At 32.2% G+C, this 23,709-nt stretch overlaps 3 protein-coding genes across 3 annotated transcripts in view; all 3 read left to right on the top strand.

Annotated features, from left to right (window-relative positions):
* Nucleotides 1-299: 299 nt before the first annotated feature.
* Nucleotides 300-6,472, top strand: LOC119840610 (lactase-phlorizin hydrolase-like). The gene is given in 12 exon segments (XM_038367297.1): nt 300-322; nt 446-576; nt 898-1,583; nt 1,680-1,988; nt 2,215-2,453; nt 2,741-2,905; nt 3,620-3,750; nt 4,089-4,492; nt 4,964-5,272; nt 5,580-5,636; nt 5,863-6,044; nt 6,319-6,472. Coding segments are annotated over 12 exon segments (2,790 nt in total).
* Nucleotides 6,473-8,322: 1,850 nt separating this feature from the next.
* On the top strand, nt 8,323-9,776 carry LOC119840454. The gene is made up of 2 exons (XM_038367077.1): nt 8,323-8,445; nt 9,362-9,776. The coding sequence occupies exons 1-2, from the start codon at nt 8,386-8,388 to the stop codon at nt 9,719-9,721; spliced, it is 420 nt and encodes a 139-aa protein (XP_038223005.1). The 5' UTR covers nt 8,323-8,385; the 3' UTR covers nt 9,722-9,776.
* Nucleotides 9,777-17,421: 7,645 nt separating this feature from the next.
* LOC119840431 (acid sphingomyelinase-like phosphodiesterase 3a) overlaps nt 17,422-23,709 on the top strand; it is a 27,094-nt gene continuing 20,806 nt past the window's right edge. Inside the window, exon 1 of the mRNA XM_038367044.1 lies at nt 17,422-17,612. The gene's annotated coding sequence lies outside the window, so the exon portion shown is untranslated. The remainder of the gene's footprint in view (nt 17,613-23,709) is intronic.

The raw sequence follows: 23,709 nt of genomic DNA, 5'->3' as shown, positions 1-23,709 counted from the left end.
TTTTGACATAATAGGTAATATGATACTATATCAAGATTGATACTTATATCTTAGGCCACCATCTGAAGCTAGGATAAGTAACTGAAAATATAAAAGCTCATATGATAAGATAATATTTTGCTCACTTTCATCTTAAAGTAAACAATATCCTTAATAGTATTATATCACTGAAGATATTAGTGTTTCGAGGGTTTTCTTTAAAACGTATCTGAAGTCATTGAGATAATGATTTAATATATAAATGTTTTGATGTTTTAGTTTTCAACACTAACTCACTTTTTCTTTTGGGAGGAACAAAGATGGGAGTTTTATTAAAATATTAGTAAGTTTTTCATAAAAATTGTTTAAAAACGGGTGTTCTATTTTATTTTGTACACCATCATATCTCTGTATTTTTAAATGTAATAAAATTTAAATTATGTTGAAATGTGTTTATTATTTTTAGTCTTATAACGGTCTTTATATCGCTGCCGCAGTGCTATGGTATCCGCCATGAAGTCAGAAAATTTCCAGAAGGATTTCTTTTTGGAGCTTCTACAGCCGCGTATCAAGTAGAAGGCGCTTGGAATGAAGATGGTACGAAATATTGTTTTAATTCCGTCGTTTTTTTTCTCCCCCTTCTCTCGCCTTTTGTGGTCAAGTTTTGTCAAACCACTTCCTATTTGTATTTTAATACGTATTAAGAGGTTAAAATTGAGTAATACGTACCTATATTTAGTTTAATTGGAAATGAGAAATTAAACTAACTATAGGTACATATTGCTCAAGTTTTCACATTTCCTATGGTGAAATAATTAAGAGCACCTATTTATTTCTCATTTTTCGCTTCGTCTTCCTCCGAGAATGGAGATACCAGTATATCATAATTGTAAATATTATAAAAGGAAAATAATATAGCATATTTTATCTATGTTGTAGGAAGAACGGAAAGCATTTGGGATTATTTGAGTCATCAAACCCCCTGTACTATTAAAGATTGCGATACAGGAGATGTTGCAGATAACTCTTATTATCTTTACAAAAGAGATGTTGAAATGATAAGGGAACTGGGTCTTGACTTTTACAGATTTTCACTTTCGTGGACAAGGATTCTTCCAACAGGTTTTCCAGATGTAATTAACGAAGCTGGTGTACAGTATTACAACAACTTAATAGATGAACTGCTAAAGTATAATATAGAACCGATGGTTACCCTTTATCATTGGGATTTACCACAAAAACTTCAAGAGCTCGGAGGTTGGGCGAATCCTAACATCGTGGATTGGTATGCTGATTTCGCGAAAATAGCTTTTAGCCTCTTTGGCGATAGAGTTCAATATTGGGTGACTATTAATGAGCCTTATCAAATCTGTCATGAAGGATACGGATCCGATGCTTTAGCACCATTGTTAAATATCCACGGAGTTGCAGAATATTTGTGCGCAAAAAATCTTTTGTTAGCTCATGCTAAAGCATATCATATCTATGATGATGAATTTAGGTCTGCTCTCGGTGGCAAGATTTTTATTTCTATAAGTGCTCGATGGAATGAACCGGAAGGAGAAGAACATATTGAAGCAGCTCACGATGCAAACGCATTCAATGTAAGAAATTTTTGTGTAATTCAATATTTGATAAAATATTTAGTAGTTATTTATGTATAGAATATTAATATAATATTATGGTAATGGTTATTTCAGTGGATGCAATACGCCCATCCTATATTTTCGAAATCTGGGGATTTTCCGGAAATAATGAAGAAAAGAATAGCGGCTAAGAGTGCAGAGCAAGGTTTTCTTAGATCAAGACTGCCCGAGTTCACTCCAGAAGAAGTATCATACGTGAAGGGTACCTCCGACTTTTTTGGACTTAATCATTATACCTGTGTGTATGTCTACAGAAACTCCTCAGTAAATGGATTTTATAATGTACCATCGCTTCATGATGATACAGAGGTCATGTCGTATCAATTAGATGAGTGGAAACTGAGCGAATCAAGTAAGACGAAGGTATATATATTATATGAAGTATTTAGGTTTATTATATTGCTGTATCTATATATTATTAATTAATAAGTTGCCATTTGATGTGAAGTGAGTGAAGTGCTATTTTTAATAGTGATAACACTTATTTTCGTCACGATATGAAGTTTAGTTACTGAGGCATTCTTCAATGCTTTTTTTACTCGAGTCTCGATTTGATGCAGAACTGAATTGAATTTTTTTTCTTCTTCAGGCGGTGCCATGGGGATTTTATAATCTCTTAACGTCGATAAAAGAGCATTACGATAATGTCCCAGTTTTGATAACTGAGAACGGAATGGGTGGTGGCAGCGGGCTTGTTGATGATGACCGCATCACGTACTACAGGCTTTATTTAGCAGCGTTGCTTGATGCAATAGATAATGGATCTGATATCAGAGGATATACCGCCTGGAGTCTAATGGATAACTTTGAATGGTTACAAGGATATAGGTAAATAATTACTAAGAGTATAAATTAAAATTGAAAAATGTTAAATATGTAATATAAAAATTAAATTAAAAAACGTACGATTTAATTTTAGTTTTCCTCTAAATAACATGTTTTGATAAAAGTACGATATTTTGAAATTACAAAATCAGAGAATTTTCAAAAAATCAGAAACTCTGCTATCAGAAAGTTAAAACAAAACAAAGTCACCGATGTCGCGGCCGCACAGACGACCTGCTTAGCGCCTAGAGCCGGGCAAGCAGATTTACATATATAATATTTATTTACAGCATTCGTTTTGGGTTGTATGAAGTAGATTATAACAATCCCAACCGCACACGCACACCAAGAAAGTCAGCTTATGTCTACAAAGAAATAGTGAGCACACGAAAGCTTGATGTTCATTTTGAGCCGGATACTACAGTTCCCTTATCTGTGAATTGAAGTTTCATTAGGTACTCCTGACATATATCATTAAATAAACGTCTTTAACTGTAGTTATTTCATTTCTAAATAGTCTCATAAACACAACATATGCTCGTAATAGGTACTTTTCAACCCCAGGAGCTCTGACTTACTATTTTAACTTAAAAATAAATATCATCATGAAATTCAAGTAAAGTAAATTAATTTATATTCTTAAGATTCAAAGCTTTATTAACAATTTCTGACTGTCAATCTCGTTACATTTAAAATGTAATTCCGAAATGATTTATCATTCATCAACCATCGTAAGCGTTGGCGAGATCTCTTTTATGTCCCAGTCAAAATAAATTCATTAAAAGAGCTGAGTTATACTTTTGATTCATTCATTAGTAGAATATGTGGACAAAAATTGAAACATGGGAAAATAAGCCTTACACTTATGCGCTTCCTAAGATAAGATAATATTTTATTAAAATTTATCTGAAACTAATCATAAATCAGATAAATTCTGTATTGTGATGTATCCGTTAAGATATTTTTAGTTAAAGAGCATTTTGCTACGGGTATACATTACAGTGATATAGAAATGAAAGTTTTAAAATTGTAGTAAGTTTTATGTCTTTATTATAATTCGATAAATATATGTTACTTATATTACATTATTTCAAGAATATTCAGTGTTCATATATATAAAACAAATGATAAACAAAATTTAAGTGATGTAATCATTTGTTTTTTCTTAGTATAATAACGGCTTTTATAGCACTGCCACAGTGCTATGCTATTCGCCACGAAGTCAGAAAATTCCCTGAAGGATTTCTTTTTGGAGCTTCTACAGCTGCGTATCAAGTAGAAGGCGCTTGGAATGAAGATGGTATGATATTTTATCTTAACTATGTCATGTCGTTTAAGAATTCAAAAGTAATCTCTTCAAAAGAAGTTATACCAATTCCTGTTTGATTAAACTTTAGCTCACTTTAACCTGAAACAAGCATAGATATGTCAAATACTAATACAGGAAAATATACGGAAAAATTTGGCTAAACGTATCAATTTAAATACAATCTCATGTTTGTTATTTTGTACATTTAGGTGATAATTCTCTCCACAGTTTATAGGACATACAGTATTGAATAATAATTATGGAGATACAATAGCAGTTCCATGAACCATCTATAATAAAATGACAAAAATTGGTTTATTTTCTTACAGGAAGATCGGAGAGCATTTGGGATTATTTGAGCCATCAAACCCCTTGTAGTATTAAAAATTGCGATACCGGGGATATAGCTGTAAATTCTTATTATCTTTATAAAAAGGACGTTGAAATGATCAGAGAATTGGGTCTAGACGTCTATAGATTTTCTCTTTCGTGGACAAGGATTCTTCCAACAGGTTTTCCAGATATTATTAATGAAGCTGGTGTTCAGTATTACAACAACTTAATTGATGAACTGCTAAAGTATAACATAGAACCCATGGTAACTATTTATCATTGGGATTTGCCCCAAAAACTTCAAGAACTCGGTGGTTGGACGAACCCTAATATCGTGGATTGGTATGCCGATTTCGCGAAAATAGCTTTTAACCTCTTTGGCGATAGAGTTAAATATTGGGTGACAATCAATGAGCCTTATCAAATCTGTCATGAGGGATACGGATCCGATGCTTTAGCACCATTGTTAAACATCCACGGTGTTGCAGAATATTTGTGCGCAAAAAATCTTTTGTTAGCTCATGCTAAAGCATATCATATCTATGATGATGAATTTAGGTCTGCTCTCGGTGGAAAGATTTTTATTTCTATAAGTGCTCGATGGAATGAACCGGAAGGTAAAGAACATATTGAAGCCGCTCACGATGCAAACGCATTTAATGTAAGACCTTTTGTAAAATTATTCATACAAGAATTTTTTTTTGTTTACGAAACAGATATAAGCATTTTGTGTTATTAAACATAAGAGTATTTTTTAAAATAATACCCTAACATCATTAAAAAAAATTACTCTACTCTTACGCTTTCTTAACTGCCCAAATCATGCGATGTTGTTCATTTAATAAGCAGTGAACAAATATTATAATTTCAGTGGATGCAATACGCTCATCCGATATTTTCGAAATCTGGTGATTTTCCGGAAATAATGAAGAAAAGAGTAGCGGCTAAGAGTGCAGAGCAAGGTTTTCTTAGATCAAGACTGCCCGAGTTCACTCCAGAAGAAGTATCATACGTGAAGGGTACCTCCGACTTTTTTGGACTAAACCATTATATCTCATTCTACATTTACAGAAACTCTTCAGTAAATGGTTTTCATAACGTACCGTCCATGTTTGATGATGCAGAAGTTGTGTCGTATCAATTGGACAAGTGGAAGTTGAGCGCGACCAGCACAACCAAGGTATTTGCGTTATTTCTTTATTCATTATGAACAATAATATGCTGATTGTATACTCAGCTCTTTTGCATACATTTTAAATTAACAGCTTTATTAGTTTCGTAAAATGATATTTTTCAGTTTTAGGCAAATCGTCTGAAGCGACTAATATACGATAAGACTGATAAGTGAAGTAAAGTGAAAATCATATCAATTTATTTAGACATATTTTTCTCAAAGGAAATTTAAATAGTTCTACTATTTAAAAAATGACGTATACGTTGCCGTTCCCTATTGCCTAATAGATATTATATATTATAATTGTTTTCAGGCGGCGCCCTGGGGATTTTATAATCTCTTAATTTCCATTAAAGAGCATTATGATAACATTGGCGACCGCCTCCTTGGTACAGTGGTTAACGCGTGAGCGTAGAACCGAGGGGTCCTGGGTTCAATTCCCGGTGGGGACGCACAAAAAAAAAAAAATGTCTCGGTCTGGCAGGACACAGAAGGCTGATCACCTACTTGTCCCTATAGAAAATCGATCAGTGAAACGGATGTACATCATCTGCCCCATACCCCACTAGGGGACACGGGACTTCACTTATGATAACATTCCTGTTTTAATAACTGAGAACGGAATGGGTGGTGGCAGCGGGCTTGTCGATGATGATCGCATCACGTACTACAGGCTTTATTTAGCAGCGTTGCTTGATGCAATAGATAATGGATCTGATATTAGAGGATATACCGCCTGGAGTCTGATGGATAACCTCGAATGGTTACATGGATACAGGTAACTGATAAAAAATATTGCTTTATGATAATAATAGTCAGTAAAAAAGTCAACCTAAAAGTATATTCAATTCTTTAAAATTACTTGTAAATTATTGTACTAAATTCATATTTCCTCTTATGTTTACTGATTTCCTTAATGTTAACATGCGACTTATGAAATTGTACAAAATAGTACTTGAGATAATTTATTTGGATCAACACAAATCGAAAGACTTACTGTAATGTGTAACTTTAACTGATATTGTTTTTAATATTATATTTTTTTTTAACAGCATTCGTTACGGGTTGTATGAAGTAGATTATAACAATCCCAACCGCACACGCACACCAAGGAAGTCAGCTTATGTCTACAAAGAAATAGTGCGCACACGAAAGCTTGACTTTCATTATGAGCCGGATACTTCTGTTCCCTTATCTGTGAATTGATATCGTTCTGTGTTAAATAAATGTATAGTTAAATTTAATGAAGCAATTTCTTTGCGTATATTAATAGATTAAATGTGATTATGTTAATAATTTTAAATATTAAGTATCGTATTAATGTTTAGCTTAAAAAAATTCCGGCGCTTCATTCAAAATTATTTATTGCCCACCTATTTTTTAGTCTTAATCCCCAAGTTCCAGTCGATTTTAATGTGTAGCATACACAGTTTCAAATTTCATGTTTCTTATCCTAGTGACATTATCCGCTACTCCAAGTTTAACCTTTACTTTTGTGTAATATAATTATTTAATAGATTAAATTTAGTTAAGTCGCAAAGTTAAGTAGTTGTGTTTTTCTCATACTTCTTTATTATCCTAAGAATACAAGTACTAAACATAGAGACAATCGAATAATTTATTCTATCGGAATAAAGGAGAATTAATATGTATGTTATATTACCAGACATAATTTGTTTTTAATTGTTTAATTGCACCTTCAGTTGATAATTATATAGCAAGGTTAAATTCAAAGGAAAATACTGATGGATTTTCTTGTAATCAAATAGAACATAAATATTTGAGAGTCACTTTGAAATTTCGACCAAGTTAATAATTTGAAAACATTCATACGAATAAGATACTCGTGGAAGATGGTAGCTACCTATTATAATAAATTCATATTATATTTAAAATAATATTTCAATATATATAGTGTTTCATGTCGAATCATGATAGGAGATATACATATAACCAAAGTTGATACTGTGTTGTAAACCTGTTTTACACTTTCTATATCCATAATAATGATTTAAAGAAATCTACTAGGCACAGTACTCTAAATAAATAGGTAAATTTATCGATGTGTATACATGTATTGCTATTAATCTTAATTTAAGTAGTTTATATTTTATTATTACTTTTTTTTATTGTTAATTTATTATTTTTTTGTTTTTATTAATTTTCCAATAGACTGCCTGCCTATGTACGTTTTGCTTAAAAATATTTTGTCCTTTACCCAACGGTTGCCTGTTAGAGAAGGCTTTTAGCCATAAGGCCGCCATTTGCATACTAGTTTTAAGTTGCTTTCGTTAAGTTTATCTCTGTTTTATATTTTGAAAGTGTGCAATAAAGAATAAATGAATAAATATAGCCCAGTAGCACATACAGGGTTATATCGATATTATTGATAGAAATGTTTTGTCTATCAGTTATATATTATCGACAGATATGATTACAAGAGAAAACTATGTAAGTATAAAAATAATAAACCTTATTGTTACTATTGTTTGAAGTTTTGCTGTTAGGTATAGTTTAAAGTTTAATATGTTTAGTTTTCGTTTTATGTGTTTTTGAATTATTCTATCGATATTTTAATTCAATGTATCGTTCATCCCCGTATTCCTTGCTGCTTAAAAGATAACTTTTTATCTATTAGAAGTTTCATTAAATTTTTAAAGCCCTCTGTCGTATCACAAATGCTGTATTATTATTTAATACGAATAGAACTACAAAAACATGAAACAAGTGAGGCTGCGACCCATAAGCTTCTGGTCATAAGCTGTTCTATCACCAAAAATAGTTACAGCGGTTCACAGTCGCGCGGACGAAGTCGCGGGCTAAAACAGCTACAGTTATTGTATTTCAAAGCCGTGTTTTGTAGATTTATTGATTGATTTCCTGTCCAATGTATATCGGCATGCCGTTCAGCGCAATGAAAACAATGAAGAGTTTATTTCTCAAGCCCTAGACATGATAATGGCAATTAGCAACATGACGATTAAATAAGCAAAAACTACCGATATAATTTTTTTGCAAACAATGGATTCGATAGAACTAACCATCATAGTAAATATAAGTGGAGTATAAAAGAATTGTATTGAGATTAAGAGGACAGCGCAAGCGGGATACTGGTCGCGATGGCTCTGAAAGTATTTTTTTGTTTATTGATTGTTGTCCCTTTAATAAGAGGAGAGGCTGTGAGTAACTTATTTTTTTTTTCAAATTTTATAACAAGGTCCATAGATATTCTGTAAAAAATAAACTCATTCAAAATTACAAAAAAAAAAAAAAAACAAAATATACTATACCAGTCGTCATTTGTATTAGAAATGTAATTGTGATATTGGATCAGAAAAAAATAAATAAAAGAATAATAAGATTTGGGTGAAGAGACTAAAATATATAGCTTTCCGCCCCCAATTTTTCTCGCGTCTTCAAAGGATTCCAGGGATAACAAATATCCTATGTCCTTTCTCGGTTTTCAAACTATCTCTATACCAATACCATTTTATCCAAATCGGGTCGGATACACCTGAGCTGCCTTCAACTAAACAAACAAATTTCTCAGTTTTAAATACATTACATATTAAACGAAGATGTGCATAAATCAATTTCAATAAACAATAATTTGTGTGTGTGTATTTAACTATGTGTGACTATTTACATTACATAGTAAAAGGCAATTTCCTCACACAATGGTTATGTTTTGAAATTACCGCTATATTATGTTTTCAGTCAATTCTTATATGTAAATGAGTTTCAAAAATCAATATTGTTTAAATCATCTAATAAATTGATCTATATTAGATTATGTGCTATAAAATGTCAGTGTTTATGAATTTAGTTATTACTAGACGCTCGTCCCGGCTCCGCCTGGATATCAAAATTCCTGTATTATCCAAGGGAGCATTTAATCGGGATAAAAAATATCAAGCAAGTCAGCTAATACCCAGTCTGTATATAAATTTCATCAAAATCCGTTTAGTAGTTTCAGCATGATTGACGGAAAAACATTCAAACAAGAAAACTTAAACATTTATAATATTAGTGTGATTGATTTCCTCTTATTATAAATAAAAATAATAAAAAATACAAAAAAAAAAACTGTTTCAGGATTACATCCAGCCCCCTCAATCAGAAGTACCGAGATTATTAGAAATATCCATAAACTGTGTCAGCGAAACAGGCGTCGATTCGGACACACTATTCAAATTAATGACGTGGACGTTCAAGAAAACGCCGAACACTAGCAAATTCATGTACTGCTTTTTAACAAAAGCTGGCTTCGCAGACAGCGAAGGCCAGTTTGTTAAGGACACAGTTGTCCGCCTCGTTGGCAATCATAAACGTAAAGACGAATTTGCTAATGTAATCGAGGAGTGCAATAAAACACCCGGAAAGGATAAGTTCGATCGACTGTACCGTGTAGTCGGTTGTGCTCATGATAAGTCGCCAATACTTTTTTCTATATAGTATCGTGTATAATTTCTATTTATTCTATAATAAATTCCCTCTGTTGTCATCGTGTATCAGTACATTTTATTTTCATTGAAACCAATGTTTTTTCAATTATTCGTTAATGTTGATCGATCACGCTTCGGGGGCGGTGATGATCGCTTACCGGCAGGCGAACCACCAGCTCAGTTGCCCGCAATGAAAGAAAAATAAATTGTTAGCATGTTGTATCGGCCCAGCACCGATTTATAATTTAAAGAAATAAAAGTAAAAAAAGGGTAAAACAAATAACGCAAAGTATGAAAAAAAAATTATATACGAGGTAAAACTCGAACCCATGTCCACCGCCGTTGCACGGCAACGCGTAACCTCTTGATCACCCATGATTCTACTTTCGAAAATGAACTTCATCCATTTTTTCAGTTTCATGTATTTAAGGGGCACCTCACGCTATCTATGGAGTCCCTCTTTATAATCGATGTTTTCTATTCTATAAATATATATTTTAATGCTATAAAATGTAAATTAAATCATAAAGGATAATTCAATTCAACATAATACAATACAATTAAATTTCATTGATACAATGACTTTTTAGCCTTTTATAATTCGCTTCAATTATTTATCTTCTACCATCATCGAAGTGTAAATTTAATTTCGGGACACTTAAAAGAAAATCAATTTATACATATGAAAAGGTTTATCATCTACAAGTTATAAAATCATACCAATCATTCATAGCATGATAATATATTATTAGTAACGAATTATTAAAGATCCAAAGGCCCATTCCCTTTTCTTCTTTTGTCATCAATCCTTCCTACCTCAGTGAATTTTCATGGGCGGTGGTGATCGCTTACTATCTGGCGAACCATCAACTCGATTGCCGCTATAACATAAAAAATATATATGTTAATACAATTTTGCAACACAGGCCCACAATATACAGGGCTAGTCAGTGACAAGTCGATCCAACACTTTCTAATATCCGATACTGTCACGCTGTGGAAGTTGTGTCTTCGCTTGCGCTGTATTGTTGTCATGATGACAGTCCACCATGCATGACATTGACAGCTTCATCGAGGAACGTGTAATGTAGGCTTAATGCTCTGCATGTTTGATATTGCCATTATATTGATTTAATATACTAGGAACTTCGTTTAACATGGTAAATCAGTAAAATTAATATAATTAATGGATCAAGAGGGTATGTGAAGAGAAGGAAACATGGCTCTGGTTGACCCATTTATTGCACGGAACACTGTAGCGTTCGCATGCTCAATTCATACCGAAACGAGAAATTGTAATTATCATATCTATTTCTAATTTTCTACCGACTGCAGAAAAAGGTAACTTCCTTCTAAATCCTTCTAATCATCAGACATAGACCAATATTAAATGGGACCACATGAGAGGCACGTGCTTCTAATAAACAAAAGTAATGATGAACATCAGTGAAAAAAATGGAATAACAAACGCAAAAAATGCAGTCGAATTGATAACCTGCTCCTTTTTTGAAGTTGGTTGTCAATAAAAAAGTTGAAAAAAAAGATACTCCGGGTCTGGGCGAAAAGCTAGTCATAAAATACATACACAATAAGACTGCACATTTGGTTCGAAAATACATGATAAACATTTGCAGCGAGAGGCTATTCATTTTCCTGACCATTCAATTACTGTTAAGTATTCATATTTCAGTGAGATTGGATGCTATAAAGTACATTTCTATTAAATGATCAAATATTTTGTTAAGTTTTCAAATGGATAGGCAAACATGAAAGCTGCTGGATATCCAAGGATTTGTTTGAAATTAGGGTTGTCAACATTAATAGTTTAGTTTGTAACTTCTATAATAGGCACTATAGTTTGTAATAAAAATAAGCAATTATTTACGAAAATTAATATGAACACGAAATATGCCATGCAAACAAAATTTTTGACAATATATAGTATTTATTTGTTCATTTTACTCTTCCATACAACTATACAGAATCTTAGCTACGACAATATATAAAAAAGCAGTAGGTATAGTGTATTTGACGGCTTTATCACTTAGTAGTGATAGTTATTGAAATCCCTAAAAATAACTTTAATTTATTACCCCGGATGTTTTAACAAGTTTTTACGTTTTTTGCTATATTACTACAATGTTTGAAAAATATTTGCAAGTAAAATTTAATTAGGGCCTTAATAATTACATGTTTGGTAAAAGCTAATTATAAGGCATTATTAGTCCTTTGTCTTTTGTATAGATTTTGGCGGTATACCCATAACCTAAGTAGAAATTTCCTCGAAAAGACGTCTGTTATCTTCTTGTTGTACATAATATGCATTATCACCTCTTGTAGTGGATATATTGTGAACTTTTTCGCATTTCGCAAATTTTCATTTTTTTTTTAAATTTACACAAACGTCAAAGTCGCTGGGATCAAATTCATAAAGTTAATCTAATCTAAGTCAATCTAAATCGATTATTATTTTTAAGTAACTACGATGTCATATACAAGAACATCGTATACTTTGATTCCTACTTCTTTCCCCAAAGATAGATCTTCTATAGAAATTTTTTTTTTTTTTTTTTTAAGTCATAGCGGGCAAATGAGCTGGTGGTTCGCCTGATGGTAAGCGATCACCACCGTCCATGAACATTCGCTCAGGTTGTGCCTCTGCAAATGTGCTGCCCGCTTTTAAGAGGTAAAGGAAAAGGAAAGAACTGACGACTGGAAAGAAGGAATGGACTGACACTCACCGTAAGAAACACAGTGGCATGCCACATGACTCCGAAAATATATTGCCATCTATCAAAATATACAAATCATAAATTCATAGCCCTATTCTAGTTGTCCAGTGTGAGCTACAGTAGAAAAAGAAGAACTTTTTACACGAGTAACGAAACAGCTATACCTCTGAAGCTATAGCCTCGTCGCTGGTTCGTTACGAAATACAACAACGGTCAAACATTCCGATTAGGAAAACACTTGTTTGCACATCCCAAACGAATTGAATGACTTGCTTAAACAAAAGTTCGTGGGGTATTACCCACTATTTGGAGAGTTGTAAGTGTGGAAATCGCCTGACACGTTACACCAGAGTGAAATATTGGAGCGCTTTGCATTTTCATGGAGGATGAGTTTCACATATACGTATGTTTGATATATTTTTGAGAATATGGCATTCGTTACATTCGAAAAGAAATTGGTGTCAGCGTTTAGAAATTAATGTATTACTTTCAAGAATAAATTTACAGTTTTAAAAAAATTTGAAAACGCTTAATTTTTAGGTTCATCTATTATAGTATTATGTTACCTGTTGTTTTATAGCATTGAAAGCTTTATAAATGAGTCATTTTTAAAGAATAAATTATAAATAAAAATTAATAAAGGCGATACAATGTTGAAATCATTGCAATAATATTGAGATGATTCTTCCTTTTTTCTTCGTTATCATTTGTCTAAGAGATACCCCCGAATCTTGCCACGTGACATGTTTTCTATTATTTAAAAATTTCTTTAAGGCATATTCAAACTACTGCTGTTGTAAAGATTTTATAAACGATCAATACATAAAGAGTTCAAAACGCTATACCACATAAAATATAATACTATAATACCATGCTCCGTTGCGTGTAAAACTGATAGAGTATAAGTATCTCGTTCATGCTTTAATGGATGCAAATAAAACTTGTATGCAAAATACGAAAAAATTTTCACCAGAAAACTTTGTTTTGTTTCCTGTAACTGATATTGTTAACATGTTTCGTGGAACTGAAAATACCGGATTGTTGTATTTAAACAATTGTTTGAGATAGTTTTTAACCGAGTTCCAAAAAAAGGAGGTTCTATGTTCATCTGTGCGTATTTTTTATTTATATTAATTTGCCAATTGTGAACCGATCTCATAAATTCAATTCTAATTGTAAGGGTCTCATTAGCATGTGGTTTTGATGTCGGTTTAATTTTAATGTATATAAATTGTATAATTATTTTAACTTTCCTTGTTATATTTTTAGTTTTGTAGCATACAGATGCTTTATAAATTATTAATTTCCTTATTTATTTATTACAATTTCACGAAAAAATATTCTCTTGCAAATTCTCGAAATATTTTCAAGATTCTTTCACTAGTAAAAAGCTAGCTAAGCAGTATGTTAAATTTTTACCCAGTAACATTATAATATTCTTTAATTCCACGAAGCCCGCAAATATAGTAATATATTATAATAGGTATAGGAGATAGTGTCAATTTTAGCTAATATTTATGATTATGTGACAGGAATCGCTGCCGAGAGATTTACGGGGAATCCAAGGCCTATAATTTAGGAACCCTTAATTATTCCGCGTGAACTCACCCAATAGCGCCTAATGCTACGACTTTTGTCCATTCATCAACCGTACTCTGTCATTATTAAAAGTAGTATAAAGTTATATAAAGAAGTGTGAAAGTGGCATGCAGAGCTGATTTGAAATTGTTACATTCATTGTAACATTATTGTCAATACGGGTTTATTTAAAGAGGTATAATATTATTAGTCGTATAATAGTTTAAATATACTTTACGTTCAATCCCAAAGCTTTAACAACAAGACCCATGACCATTTCACTAATTTGTACATAATTACGTGTTATATTCATAATTAGCCTTTTTGATATTACAGTTTTTATAATTGTTAGTCGCCGCTATGGGACCGTGTTCTAATTTTAAGTCCCAATTTAACGCGATAGCGGATGGTAGTATGCATCAGCTGTTACATTAACTTTTGAAATCCTCGATCGCAATTGGAAATCGTGGAAGTAAAATTGTCACTCGCCGTCAATAAAGGTTGTTACATTTTGTCTAGTGTAGGTACCTATAACAAAATTCTTAATATTAATGACATGCATACTTATTTAATATGGTAAGACGGTGAATTTACCATTTAACTTAAGAAATATGAAGAGCGTAGTTATTAGTTTGACAACAGACCCTCAGTAGTGATCATCAGCAACACCTTTATGCATATGAATCTAAATACAAGTGTATTTTTAGTAAGTTAAGGGAATAATGATAACTGGCAAAGTGTAGTTTCTTGTTAACTGACTTCCAAAAATAAAAGGCAGAGATTGCTATTTTCACAAGGTCTATATTGGTGGTCGTTCCATCATCATCATTTAGTTAGATCGTGACTCGTGTATATATATCTATACGTATTTATAATCTGAATACCCTAAAAGATTAAAACGATATTAAAACGATCTTTATGACATTTCATGTGGTGATTTCGTGGCAGGTAAATTGACCCAGATAGAAAAATAGAAATCCAGGCACGCAAAATTATACGAATCAAATATGTCGCAAAGAATGTTAGAAATGCCAATGAAGTCAAGCTCAAGATTTCTAAGGTAGTAAATCGTAAGGGTGCAAATTGATCTCTATTGACCAGAAACAAAAGCGAGAATTCATGGGATTAATCATTCACGAAGCAAGATTTAATGCCCATCGATATGAAGTTATATTTGAGTCAATAGTAGCAATCAGGACTGGCTGGCGCTATTCCAGGAGGCTAAAAGCTAGACAGCTCTAGAGATAGAAATCTAGCTTTACTGAGAGACTATGGGATATTAAAGATATTAATCGACCTATTGATTTGTTTACTAAATACTGTGGTTGGCTGGCGGCTTTCTTGGTGGAGCATAGAGCGCTACAAAATAAAGGTTTGATCATGGAGAGGTTGAATATGGATAAATATGGATTTCTGAAATGCGTCTGCTTCAAAGAGGTATTCATTAGACGAAGTGGATGGAAGATTTCGTAAATAATAGTGGAATCGTGATGTTATAATTTTGGCCAGCTATCTTGCTAGTATATGTCAGGGAACACGAGTAATGAAGTCTTTACTAATTCAATTCCTTCTGATTACGTTTAAAATATATAATGTTTTACTAATTGTTATTTAATCATTAACATCGTTTAAAAAATTTAAAGCATGAAATTTAGTTTTACGAGTTAATTTCTTAAAACGTTAATTAGGTAAGTGACATTCTCTACCCTTCACTCCTAGAATACAGACACGAAAATCATATCATGATATCGCTCTGTTGCGACATGAAAGAAGGACAAGCAAACAAACTACTATGTAAGGCGCTCTTATAAATAAAAGTTATCAGAAATAGTCTCTCCAATGATTCTGCAATCATTTATTAAGTTTCATAAAAGCATGAGCTCAATAACAAGAAAACCCTATAAATACATTTATCCCTATATCCCCATATCATTTTATACCGCTGTGTATCAATAAACATAATACTGGTATGCGTCTTAAATCGTTGCATAATTAAATAAACGCTTATATCGTTTGACGTAGTATACCGTCCGCTCTTCAAAAGATTAGGTAAAAGTCAAACGAAAAGTGGTAAAGTTCGGACAAGTATTTGAGAACTCTTGCTGAGTGTAAATACAAGCCCCATTTTGTTTGAGTACATTTTGTTTGAGTATCTCTCTAAGATTAAATGTAGTTTGAATAGTACTGTGTATGGTGTGAAAAATAAGCCTAATAAGCCCACTGGCTGTTTTTGTTCTGAGTACACCCAGATAACCATGTATTTCGTTTATTTTTAAAAATTATACAAAATACATAAGTACGCAAGAAGTTAATCATGATTTGCCCAATTTTTTTGAATTCAATTTTATTCACACCATGTCGATGCTTGTCGCTCTAACTCCGTACGTTTTCCTCGTAATTCTCATAATTTCCTTCCACGTACGGTGAAGATTCGAAACGATCTTCAAGAATAGAGAGTATAGGTATATTAGGTCCTCAAAAGACCTACAAAGCACTGCAATGCCCGCAGGATTGCTAGTGATTATAGGCGATGGTGACCATTTAATATCTGAATGATAATGAAATTTGGTACATAGACAGAGACAGTAGACAGCTGTACAACTTAAAAAAAACTTATAGGCAACTTTTTATCCCGATATTAAGACGGGATACGGACTTACGCGGGTGAAACCGCGGGGCGCAGCTAGTCATAAATAAAATTGCGATTGTCGACTGCAGAACCGAACTGATTTATGAATAATGTTCTTTAATAATTCCATTAAAGTTTTCCCTAAGATATATAATAAATGGCATTTTTTATTTAAGTTGTGTATGAAACTATAATTTTCATTATATAGGAAGCGTATAATTGTCACATCCAGAAATCATATATTAAAGTTTTTTTTTAAGTATCTCATTTTCTTCACGTGTTGTAATATTTTTGCTCAGCTTTAAAATAATTGTTTTTTTAGTAATTACTAAGCAGTTCGTAGCAGGAGTAACTCTTAATTCTGTAATTAAATGCCACAATATCTAATAAGAATTATTGCATGAGTCAATCTTTTATTTTTCCGCCTAATAAAAGACTTAAACTTATTGTACTTAAAGACGATAGTGACGTACACAGCTCGACCTGGCACATACAAATTTAATAATGAATTTATAAATATTGCAACTAGGTTACTAACTGTCCCATGTAAAGGTATGAACTTGGAAAAATTAGTCACAACGAGATAAAAAAAGCCATTACATTTATATAGTGCAATATTCGTTTAGTTGCACTCAAAGTTCTGGTCTCAAACTGCCTCATTCCGACAATGTAGCAGTTTCGAGCTTTCCGAAAACTGTCGAGGATATCAAAGTTGGAAAATGGAACACAATGAAATCGCGGCTCAGTTCACAGTTGGCTGTTGAAGAGGAAAGACGGCTAGTTTTAACTCTTTCACGCGATCGTGCTTGTGGAAAAGTGTTTGAGATAAACGGAGATATAGTTCATTTGATGTTTGTTATGAAACGTTTAAGGAGTGTCATCTGAATCGTCTGTGGCTGCTTTGTTATAGCCTTCTATATTGATTGACTTTATATCGAGTAATATTGTAGTTTTAACCCTCGGTGAGTATTATTTACCGTTTAATTTAAATTTGCCAGTGCTTTTTATAAGAGGATAGCATGGACTGGACATAGTAGTAGTTTTATTGTATGTTTTATGTAATCTGTTAAAATTTATTTGATGTATGTGAATAAACGTTTTTGAATTCTAGTGAGCTAAAAATTTATAGTTTATACTAACGCTATATATAACATACTAATTTTACTCGTATATTCAGATATAATTTTTATTACTATTCTGATTATTTTCCTACATAACTCTTTTTGAGTAAAATAAAAAAAACAAATTAGCAATATCCAACTTTACTCAATTTTCTCTTATATAACATTATGAGGATGGTGAAGAGGATTTATTTTATGTGGGTGTTGTGTTTATCTACGAGTGTATTGGTTATAGGGTTAAACAGAGACGAGGATCAGAAAATAGTACGTAGTAAAGATTATTGATAAAATAATTCACTCTCTTTTTTACCCTGTGGTAAGTGGTGTATGGGACTCGTATGACGGAAACCATAAAAAGATAATAAATTTTCGATTCCAATTCAAAATTTGTAAATTGCAGAACGTTGATTCATTAATGGACTTAAGATAATTTTGTTAGGTCATAAACAGAGTTTCCTTATGGACTAAATAGACCAATTTATTTGAAGCTTTTCTCTTGATATTTTACAAAAGCATTAATTTCTTTCTGATGTTTAGTGTAATAATTCGAATATCTTTTTTATCAAATAAAGTATTATAATAAATTAATGTTTACACTTATTTTATATATAAACAAAAAATATGTTTTTAATAATTTTTTTTTTTATTACGTATTAAATATAATTATTTCATCACCATAAGGCTCCACTATGTACGCTATATTTTTCCGGTTCGTACAAATACTTATTAGATTATATTAAGCTGAAGATTTTTTGTTTTACGTGCTTATCTCGGGAACTGATGGTTTCAATGGAAAAAATGTTTATGTATTATCTGTCCATTTATTGAACAAGGCTTATAGCCTGTAGTTTATAAAATTGAAAGTTGGATACTTAGGCAAGTATTTTCCACATTATTAATATGGTATTAGTATAATACTCAGTTATTTACGCACATATAATACGATACTGCAGTGCAGTGGTGGCTCAGTGGTGAGGACCTCGGGTGGTGAGGACCTCGGAATTCAAAATAGATAAATACATCTGCCAACCCGCACTTGACCAACGTAGTGGATTATGACCTTAAACCCTCATAAAAGGCCTGTGTCCCAGCAGTGGGAACATATATGGGCTGATGATGATGAATACGATACTACGATACAAATAATTTGTAGATCAATTTAATGCTGTGTGTTGGTACAGGTCTATTTCAAGTTTAAGAAATTTGACAAAATTATATGTACTTATTACTTTTACTTATATAAACTTTTATGACAGGCATGATATGACTCTTTATGCAATAAAAATATCATAGATGAAAAATCTATTATATATGTATCAATAAACTACATATTTTAAAAGGGACACCGACCCTACATTCACAACGACGTTGAAATCAAAACATATTTCTGGCATAAAACATTTAAGCTTTAAGCATTGAAGCAGTAAACGAACTGTATTTTTAAATATTTCGGTCTCAATTCAATTTGAGGCCTTTTAATAAAACTGTTCAAAGTAATACACTTTTAGTGTTGCATATAAATAAAGTTCGTATTTAAAACTAGCTAGCATAAATTTGTTATTCTTAATGCGAAATTAGGTCTTTGAGACCTACTTGTTTTTAGATGTACATAATTCTATCAAATCCTACTAATATTATTAATGGGAAAGTTTGTAAGGATGTGTGTGGGTTTGTTTCAGTTGTCCAGCTGTCTACGTACCAAACTTCATTGCAATCGGTTCAGTAGTTTTTGCGTGAAAGAGCAACAAACGCATACACATCCTTACAAACTTTCGCATTTATAATATTAGTACCTAGGATTAGTAGGATAGTAGGATTAGTAGGATTGGCGATTTATTATAGCTGGTGTATTTTTGTGAAAATGAAAACTGGAATGTTTAGCTTCTATGCGGTTAATCATTAATCAATAGATATTCAAAATACAGTTTTTCGTGTATTCGTTTAACTATTAGACAGAAGATTTTAACTACAAATCTTTGAATTGGATACCGTTAAAAGTGATAGAAATTGATTTTATTAAGCTTATATGGGTTATTATACACGTTTAATCAAATCTTCTCTCGGCTGAAGTACCGTATAGACGGAACAGTAATACCAGTCAATGGACAGTTTTTTGAGAGATTGTACATGGCTTCCTTCAAATTAATTATCTTTATCCTAGGAATTGTTTGTGTTTTATATATTTTCAATTTATGCGTTAATAAAAACAAATCAATTTGCTATGTAAGGTGTTTACGTACGTTTTTGTCTCAAATTAGAACTTCTTATATAGTGCCAGTATTTCCGAGGTGTTGGAAAAAAATATTGATTAAACATACAACTTGTACATTATTGACATGATAAAACCGCACTGCAAAATGTCTGAATCTCGATGTTCTTTGATTAATCAGAATTAGTAATGTTTCGTTTCGCGCATACAGGGTCAATAACCTCGACGCAATCCGCTTTTCATATAATTTCAGATTACCAGCATTTTGAAATTACTAGCATTTCATTTATGAACCGATCATTTGCTTTGAAGTTATAAGATAAAGCTATGATAGGAAGGTATTCATTGGCTCTATATTATTTGCAATAGAAGCACTGCAAATAATAATGAGTTTCCACGAATTTAATAGTTTTAGGTATATACAATAACATAGATGTTTATGAACTTGTTGTTATATTTTTACACCATATCAAAATTATCAAGTAGTGAATGTTGTCCCGGGCTTAATAAGACTATTTGAAAATTATGTAAAATCAGTGCAGAATTCGGTGTTTTTTATGTAAGAGCGGGCAACTGATCTGGTAGTTCACCTGATGGCAAGTGATCAACATCGCCCATGAAAATTTGCAGAAACAGGGCAAATGCGCTACGGGCTATTAAAAGTTTAGGAATAAGGAAAGAATTGACAGTTGGGAATAATACAAGGGGGTAAGGGTGGGAAGTTAGTTTAGAAATATTAAAGCCATTCGATTTGTTGTTCACATTTAATAAACGTCGCAACCGATTTTGTAAAATCGAGCATATTAACTACTCGTCGTGGTTTTTTAATATTCCAATTTAAGCTATATGTATGGGTGCAAAAAATGAAAAATCTGTGTAAATATAAAAAAAAATCAATTCTAAATGATTTCAAAATTCCTACGTTTTTGATCATTTGAAATCTGAATCTCTGAATCCAATAAAATTATTTGTCTATTAAGTATTTACCTACTATCTATTTTTCTTAAAAATAGCGCAGTCTCATTCGACCCCGTACCCACTCTCCGTTTATAAAATGATTATAAAGAATAAACAACGAAGAGATAATTATAGAAAACGACTATTTACATAAACAAATGCATTCAGAATTATATTATTCTCATAGCCAAAAGAGCTGAAAGACCAACAAGTCTAGAGATCAGGCAAAGGATCAAGCTTTCCGTGATTTTTGAGGCACTGCCTCCTTCCTGACTTCGTGGGATTGTTTTGAAAGAAAGAAAGCAATAAATCACGGAAATTTATGTGACGCTGAAATACAGATAATGCTCAATGAGCGAAAAACTAGCTCACAACGCGTTATGGTCATAGTAAATGGGCTACGTCACATTATGTCTCTTATCAAAACGCTTAAGACGCGTTGTGACAATCACAGAAAGGTAATAGTATTATTTTATATCCCTTGTGACTAAGGTTCGTTACAAAATAATTTAACAACGTTGTTTGATGTTATGATATGAACAAAACGTAAACCTCTTCAAAATTAAAAAATAAAGTCAAGTCGAAGTCGGTGCTTCTTATTAAATGTTTGCTTGTTTTGGGTACTGCCTTCCGTTAAATGTTTTATTAAAAAAGTTCATTTTTCTATTTTTTGTATGAAAAAATAGAAAAATATATAATATATATGTTTTAATGGTTTTCTCGTATGCAACTGTCTAAACTAGACTAAATTAAAATGGGAAACATTAGTAGGTATTCAAATTAAAAGTTTTATCAAAATCGGTTCGACAAGTAATGTTTCCATTTTATGTTAAATCTTTGTTAAATCTCTGTTATATTAAAAAAATGTAATGTGTACTGAAAATGTGATCAAAGCAATGTTAAAGTGTGTTTGAATAAAACATAGCACTAGTAGCTAAAGTTTAATTTTAAAGTACTCTGACTTGTTCCTCTATTTTTGTGAGCCAAAGTTGCGCTGTAAGCTGCAGTCTTACTGTTTCCAGTTCTGAAAGGACTCAGTCAGATCTAGGTAAATTAAGCTTTGATAAATAAGGAAGAAAATATCATGGATGTGTCATACATGTAATAGCACTATTAGTCTCTTATTTGCTTAGACAGCTAACTAAAACTATGTTCACCTAAAATTAAATTACTTTTTGTGAATATGGACTTTAGGGTAAAAGAATAATAAATTGGGTAATTAATGAGTTTGATACCAATTCAGACTCGATCATTTTCAGACTATGATTTGAAGTAGCATTTATATATTTTAAAAATCCTAACAAGTTTGGTAGTTAGTTTTTTTTATTTCACCATCGGCAATGGAGCTGGTGGGTCGCCTGGTGGTGAGCGCTACCACCGCCCATGAACATTTGGGAGGCGTACCGTTGTTTGCAGACCTTTCGCCTCTCCAAATGGATTGCCGACTTCAAATTGGAAAGGGATTAGGAAAAGATTGATAAGAGGAATAAAGGAAAGGAATGGGAATGGTGGTGTTAACACTAATTTACCAACCGCGAATAAATAAAATAACTTCCTATTGTTTTTTTCATATGCTCATTATAACCTCTAAATTCAATTCACAATTCAAAAATTTGTTTCATTTTAAAAGTAAAACGGGAAGCTATAAAGGTTTTTACTACGAATAGGCTTTTAATCCAACAATCCAATTTAAGTAATGATGCCTTATTTTTTTGAAACGCGCAGCAACCCGCGGCTACGCTGGTTCCTATCTTAATACTTATCAATAGTACTCGACTGTATCTCAACAAATTTTAACCCGGGGTTCTAGCGCGGTTAACTAAGAAACACATCCTTTCAAAGTTTCAAATTACATCGTAAGTTTCTTACGTAAACAGTGTTGTGTTACATAAGCATTATATATTTAATAGATCCACCAACAGTGCCACGGTAACAGCGTCAAATAATATTAACTGCTTGATAAGCTGTAAAGCAATTATCTTTTAAAGGAGGCTAATAAATATAAAAGATATATTGTTCTGTTGTGTATACGAGTTTTACAATTTCCATAGTTTGTTCGTGAAATTTTGAACTCCTGCATTATGCGTTTTTGGTACTTTAATGTTAACATGGAAACAATGAATTGTATATGTTAGATTTTAAAAGTGCGATAGGATTTAATTTTCATATTATAGTGGAATAAGTTAGACCAAGATGGCGTACTACATTTTATATTTCTTGAATTATGACGAATATATAAGTTTCTTTACACAGAAAATGTAAATTAATTGCTTCTATCATATATTTTATGTATGCACATGTAGGAGGACTTACCTATCAATCTGTTTTACATATAGTACCTACGCAGCCCCTCACTGCGCGTGTTCAAACAAGCACTTGATTTAATTGTTTGTATTTGAACCAGAATGTAGTGATGTCCATCTTGAATGGCTGAATAAAATCCATAATGAAATTTCATACAAGTTTTGTTGTAAAATCATCCTTGCTATAGTATTGTACATGTGAATAGATATGTGTTTATTTTTTATGCATTACTTTAACGACACACTTACTTTTTTTAAAATTCCTTTGACGAAGTTCTTTTTGACGCGCGGATGGCACGGCGGGCGAAAGCTCGTCCTACTAATATTATAACTGCGAAAGTTTGTAAGGATGTGTGTGTGTCACGCAAAAACTACTGAACCGGTTGCAATAAAATTTGGTATGTAGATAGCTGGACAACTGGAATAACATATAGGCAACTTTTTATCCCGATATTCCTACGGGATACGG

The sequence above is a fragment of the Zerene cesonia genome, chromosome 6, assembly GCF_012273895.1.
Source record: "Zerene cesonia ecotype Mississippi chromosome 6, Zerene_cesonia_1.1, whole genome shotgun sequence".
Lineage (NCBI taxonomy): Eukaryota > Metazoa > Arthropoda > Insecta > Lepidoptera > Pieridae > Zerene > Zerene cesonia.
Note: the sequence above shows the minus strand (reverse complement) of the source record. Positions and strands in the feature narration are given on the sequence as shown.